This window comes from Nerophis ophidion, linkage group LG27 (genome assembly GCF_033978795.1).
Source record: "Nerophis ophidion isolate RoL-2023_Sa linkage group LG27, RoL_Noph_v1.0, whole genome shotgun sequence".
NCBI lineage: Eukaryota > Metazoa > Chordata > Actinopteri > Syngnathiformes > Syngnathidae > Nerophis > Nerophis ophidion.
In genome coordinates, this window is record NC_084637.1 from 24,264,979 (window position 1) to 24,271,693 (window position 6,715).

The following is a 6,715-nucleotide window of genomic DNA, read 5'->3' on the forward strand; positions in this document are numbered from 1 at the left end:
AAAGACATCTTTTGCAATTAAGCAAAACACAACAAAAATGGAACAAACAGCAAAATATCAATGCAAAGGGTAATAATCACCCACAATATGATTTATTATATCTTTTATGCAGAAATGTGCTTCCACATCTGTTCCTGACACATGCGTTTGGGGCTGGCTGTGCTGAAAACAAACCCTGCCTACTCTGCTTTGTTCTTCGTCTGAGTTGCTGTGACCTAGATTACCGTAATAACTCCTTTAACACTCAGAAGCGCAGATTCCAAACAATAAAATACTTTCTATAGTTCAGGACTTACGGTAATTTAAAAACAGCACTACACATCATAATGGCGGCGAAAGTTTTGATGTTAAAGGTCTGAAAAAATTATGTAGAATGTCGCAGGCCGGATTGAAAATTGTAACGGGCCACATGTGGCCTGCGGGTGGTATTTTGCCCAACTCTGCTTTATATTGTGTTCAAAGTGTACAAACTTTCACTAATTTAGCCTCTAAAGGCTTAGTGGCCACATGCGTGGACAGCATCTTTTAGCTCTTGTTTCCAAAATTGTGTACACTACTGAATTGGGGTCTTATGGCCGCTTATGTGGACATTTATACTGCCATCTGGTGGTGTCAGAAGAGTACAACATACAATGGAATTTGGAAAAAAAAGTGTAAAAATAAGCATTCGCATGTCACTAAACATGAAGTACACGTTTGTTACTTATGGACTAAGTACATCAGATCAAAAGACGATTCTTAGTTTTTATCCTAATTAGGGTCCAATAAAACCAAATAGCAAAGAGAAATAAAAAAAAAAAAAGTGAAAAAACAGCTCGGGCTGGAAGAGGTTCTAAAATAGGGACTTTTGTCGGAGCTGCAACCCATTATCCATATTTTGAACAATTTCCCTTGTGGATCATTAAAGTTTGTCTAAGTCTAAGTCTAATGTGTTTCTTATGGAGAAAATCGCTTGACTATATGAACTGTTCAAGGACCAATTAAGTTTATACAAACCCTGTTTCAATATGAGTTGGGAAGCTGTGTTAGATGTAAATATAAACAGAATACAATGATTTCCAAATCCTTTTCAACCCATATTCAGTTGAATATGCTACAAAGACAACATATCTGATGTTCAAACTGATAAACATTTTTTTTTGTGCAAATAATCATTAACTTTAGAATTTGATGCCAGCAACACGTGACAAAGAAGTTGGGAAAGGCGGCAATAAATACTGATAAAGTTGAGGAATGCTTATCAAACACTTATTTTGAACATCCAACAGCTGTGCAGGCTAATTGGGAACAGGTGGGTGCCATGATTGGGTATAAAAACAGCTTCCCAAAAAATGCTCAGTCTTTCACAAGAAAGGATGGGGCGAGGTACACCCCTTTGTCCACAACTGCGTGAGCAAACAGTCAAACAGTTTAAGAACAACGTTTCTCAAAGTGCAATTGCAGGAAATTTAGGGATTTCAACATCTACGGTCCATAATATCATCAAAAGGTTCAGAGAATCTGGAGAAATCACTCACCAATATTGAATGACCATGACTTTGGATCCCTCAGACGGCACTGTATCAAAAACCGACATCGGTCACTAAATGATATCACCACATGGGCTCAGGAACACTTCAGAAAACCACTGTCACTAAATACAGTTCGCCACTTTGCATCAGTCCATCTAAGATGGACTGATGCAAAGTGGAAAAGTGTTCTGTGGTCTGAAGAGTCCACATTTCAAATTGTTTTTGGAAATATTCGACATCGTGTCATCCGGACCAAAGGGGAAGCGAACCATCCAGACTGTTATCGACGCAAAGTTGAAAAGCCAACATCTGTGATGGTATGGGGGTGCATTAGTGCCCAAAGCATGGGTAACTTATACATCTGTGAAGGCCCCATTAATGCTGAACGGTACATACAGGTTTTGGAACAATATATGCTGCCATCTAAGCGCCATCTCTTTCATGGACGCCCCTGCTTATTCCATTAAGACAATGCCAAGCCACATTCAGCACGTGTTACAACAGCGTGGCTTTGTAAAAAAAGAGTGCGGGTACTTTCCTGGCCCGCCTGAAGTCCAGACCTGCCTCCCATCAAAAATGTGTGGCGCATTATGAAGCGTAAAATACAACAGCGGAGACCCCGGACTGTTGAAAGACTGAAGCTCTACATAAAACAAGAATGGGAAATAATTCCACTTTCAAAGCTTCAATAATTAGTTTCCTCAGTTCCCAAATGTTTATTGAGTGTTGTTAAAAGAAAAGGTGATGTAACACAGTGGTGAACATGCCCTTTCCCAACTACTTTGGCACGTGTTGCAGCCATGAAATTCTAAGTTAGTTAGTATTTGCAAAAAAAATGAAGTTTATGAGTTTGAACATCAAATATCTTGTCGTTGTAGTGCATTCAATTGAATATGGGTTGAAAAGGACTTGCAAATCATTGTATTCCGTTTATATTTACATCTAACACAATTTCCCAACTCATATGGAAACGGGGTTTGTAATTAGAGGTTCCACATGTAAAAAAACGGAGACGATGACATGAAAACACGCATCTTCTGCTACGGGTCCCTCCCCCCATCTTAAAACACTTTGTTTCGCTTGTGACATTTGAAGAAGAAAAAAAAGCAATAATAATAAGATGCAAAAGCGTCATGGGCAATTATGCAAATCAGTCAGTGACATCATTACGTAACCCCCCCTGCCCCCCATACAGACCGACAGGACGAGCCTAGCTTAGCATCAAACTAGTTTGGAGCTCACCAGGTCGTGATTGGTGGAGTTGGAGTCGTCCTCAGGAAAGGGTTTGGACACACCCAGAGCCACGCAGTTGGCAAAGATGGCCAACAGGATGAAGATGTCAAAGGGTCTGAGGGGACGCTAAGGAAGCATTAACGGTCTTGAGCGGGACAGGTCAAACAGGAAGTGATGGAGAAGGATACTTCCATTCCACGATGGAGAGCGCGGCGCGTCTGATGGGGTTGTTGAGCTTCAAGCAAAACAACGCCCGCGGAGCTCGTTGGACCTGATTACTGCCCTGGACCTGGACAGGAAGTGACATCATCAAGACGACCTGTAATCCCGTTGTCGTGGCATCTTACCTGTTTCTTGGCATGTTGCGCTCTTTTGCGTTGGGTTGCCGTGGAGCTGGTGGTGGAGTGGAGGGTGTCGGTCCTCGTCATCCTCACGCCACCGCCTTCGCCTTCGCCATCGCCGTCCATCTCCTCGTCCCAGTCCCCGTCCCTTTCCTCTTCCCCCTCTCCACCTCCTCCCCCGTCCCCATCTCCGGCCTCCTCACCCTCGCCGCCGCCCCCATCTTCGCCGTCCACCGCCTTGGCGTAGCCGTTGCGTGAGGCGCCTGGGAACGAGACAGGAAGGTTGGACATATGTAAGCGATCATGTGACGTACTTGATGATTGGCCCTGTCATTGTCAGCTGAGAGGTTGATGATGATGGAGGTGAATATTAGGGGTCTGACTCTTTGGGCACCAAATGATTCAATCAGATTCCTGAGGTGGAGGGTCCAGTCAGAATCGGTTCTCGATTCAAACCGATTCTCAAAATGTATTATTGGTATAATAATTATAAACAACTTTTTTTTTAAACAGGTTACTGTTTGCATGGAAATGGCCTAAAAAGTATTTTAAAAAACTGATTCTTATTGGCAACTGATGGCATATTGACAAAGCTTAACCCATTGTTACTATAACAATCTACAAGATTAATATAGGTTGCCTCTCTCTCTTCCTTTCCATCTTTCTTTTATTTTATTTCATTTATTTAATTTTTTTTTTGTATCTTTCTAGCTATCATTATATATATGTATTGTTGCATTTGAACAACTGTATTGTTGATAATAGAGATAAACTATTGGTTTTGTTCATGATCAATAGCGCTTTTTCTATTGGTATTTGTATTGCTCCAGTTTTAGTGTAAAAATGCTCATTGTCATTACTATATTAATATTTATTTCGCTAACTGCTTATTTGCTATCACTTTTACGATCATATTTGTACATAGTGTGTGTGCTGGTGTTGTTCTATTTTTGTTGTTATTGTTGTGTTTGCCGTTGTTGTTTTTGTCTCTCTGTCTAATCCCCCTCTTATCCCCCAAATTTCCCCCTCTGTCTTCCTTTTTTTTTTCTCTTTCTATTCCCTCCTGCTCCGGCCCGGCTGCACCAAATGATAATATAAATACATTTAATAAAGTCAAATTCAAATAAGGCAATACAAGAAGTATCCTACATTTCTACATCAACTATATGATTTGCCTGAGAAGCTGGACAGGACAAAAAAAAAAATAAATAAATAAAAATAAATAAATAAATAAAAAAAAAAATATATATATATATACGTGTGTGTGTGTATATATATATATATATATATACTGTATATATTAAAATGTATTTCATGAGGAAGACAAAATCTATTCAGTATTTTCAAATATTAATACAAAATTATTTTTCCAACTCCACCAAAATATATATATTAGGGGTGTGGGAAAAAAATCGATTGGAATACGAATCTAATCAAATACGTTGTGCGATTCAGAATCAATTCTCATTTTTTAAAAAATCGATTTTTTTTTTATTATTATTATTTTTTTAATCAATCCAACAAACCACTACACAGCAATACCATAACGATGCAATCCAATTCCAAAACCAAACCTGACCCAGCAACACTCAGAACTGCACTAAACAGAGCAATGGAGAGGAGTCACAAACACGACACAGAACAAACCAAAAGTAGTGAAACAAAAATTATTATTATCAACAACAGTATCAATATTAGTTATAATTTCAGCATAGCAGTGAATAAAAATCCCTCATTGACATTATTATTAGACATTTATAAAAATAAAAAAAGAACAATAGTGTCACAGTGGCTTACACTTGCATCACATCTCATAAGCTTGACAACAAACTGTGTCCAATATTTTCAAAAAGATAAAATAAGTCATATTTTGGGTTTGTTTAATAGTTAAAACAAATTTACATTATTGCAACCAGTTGATAAAACATTATCCTTTACAATTATAAAAGCTTTTTACAACAATCTACTACTCTGCTAGCATGTCAGCAGACTGGGGTAGATCCTGCTGAAATCCTATGTATTGAATGAATAGAGAATCCTTTTAAATCGGGAAAAAATCCTTTTTGAATCGAGAATCGTGTTGAATTGAAAAAAAAAATCGATTTTGAATCGAATCGTGACCCCAAGAATTAATATTAAGTCGCATCTGTGACGATCGGTCACATCATTTCTGTTGGTTTTCCTTGTTTTTGTATTTACTACCCGTCAGTGCTCTTATTTTGTTAAAATTCCTGTTTGTTCCGCGGAGGCCCTGTTTTCTCCTCACCTGCCGTTGATTGGCAGCCGGTAAAAACCGGCTGCCAATCAATATATGTCTATTTGTTTTCACTCGAGCACCCCTCAGTGCTCGAAGATAATACTCTCTGTTTGGATTTTCTGTTTGCAAGACAGCTTCATTTTTTCTGTTCGATGATAATTAAAGTCATCTTACCTGCTCATCCTCCTCCTGGTTCTTGCATCTCGGGGTAACAAAACGGCAGCCATGCGGTTTCCTGACAGTATCTTCGAGCCAGAATACTGTTACCTCGCGAGAACCCCTGTCGGCGATCCACAGCCGATGCTCTGGACCGCACGATTCTTCGAGGACTTGAAAGCCAGGTTTGTGCGGTCCCAGCCCACAGCAGGCTCGGACCTCCTCCCTCCGCCTCGACCGCCGGTTGCGGCTCTCTGACCGGCGCAGCCACCGCCGTCTTCCCTCCTCCCGGCTCGGCCGCCGGTTCCGGATCTCCGACCGGTGCGGCCACCGCCGCCATCTTCCCCGTCGCCTGCTGTGCATCCTGTCCCGGCTGCATGGTAATCGCCTTTGCCGGCGCGTTGACCACAGGTTTACTGTCAGGAAACCGCATGGCTGCCGTTTTGTGACCCCGAGATACAAGAACCAGGAGAAGGATGAGCAGGTAAGATGACTTTAATTATCATCGAACAGAAAAAATGAAGCAGTCTTGCAAACAGAAGTTCCAAACAGAGAGTGTTATCTTCGAGCACTGAGGGGTGCTCGAGTGAAAACAAACAGACATATATTGATTGGCAGCAGGTGTGGACCGGCTGCCAATTAACGGCAGGTAAGGAGGAAACAGTGCTCCACGGAACAAACAGGAAATCTAACAAAATAAGAGCACTGACGGGATGTAAATACAAAAACAAGGAAAACCAACAGAAATGAAGTGACCGATCGTCACAGAATTGTGGGACACCCAACGATTCGCAGCCCTAATATATATATATATATATATATATATATATATATATATATATATATATATATATATATATATATATATATATATATATATGTGTATGTATGTATGTGTGGGAAATATCACAAGACTACTTCATCTCTACAGAACTGTTTCATGAGGGGTTCCCTCAATCGTCAGGAGATTTTTAAAATCTTCTGACGATTGAGGGAACCCCTCATGAAACAGTTCTGTAGAGATGAAGTAGTCTTGTGATTTTTTCCCACACATACATATTGCGCTCTACCATGGTATCGAGCACTATTCTCTGGATAATCCAATTAAGACATATATATATATATATATATATATATATATATATGTATCCATCCATCCATCCATCATCTTCCACTTATCCGAGGTTGGGTCGCAGGGGCAGCAGCCTAAGCAGGGA

The 6,715-nt window shown here is 40.2% G+C and overlaps 1 protein-coding gene across 2 annotated transcripts in view; it reads right to left on the minus strand.

The window, feature by feature from the left end:
* The window catches only part of cacna1fb (calcium channel, voltage-dependent, L type, alpha 1F subunit), a 74,474-nt gene extending 68,508 nt beyond the window's left edge, over window positions 1–5,966 (minus strand). For both annotated transcript variants that reach the window (XM_061889959.1, XM_061889958.1), the window contains exons 1-4: window positions 5,610–5,966; window positions 3,092–3,348; window positions 2,933–3,033; window positions 2,754–2,859 (exon numbers count right to left, since the gene is read on the minus strand). In XM_061889959.1, the coding sequence (XP_061745943.1) occupies window positions 2,754–2,859; window positions 2,933–3,033; window positions 3,092–3,348; window positions 5,610–5,931 (786 nt within the window). In that variant the 5' untranslated portion in view covers window positions 5,932–5,966. The remainder of the gene's footprint in view (window positions 1–2,753; window positions 2,860–2,932; window positions 3,034–3,091; window positions 3,349–5,609) is intronic.
* Between the last annotated feature and the right edge of the window lie 749 nt (window positions 5,967–6,715).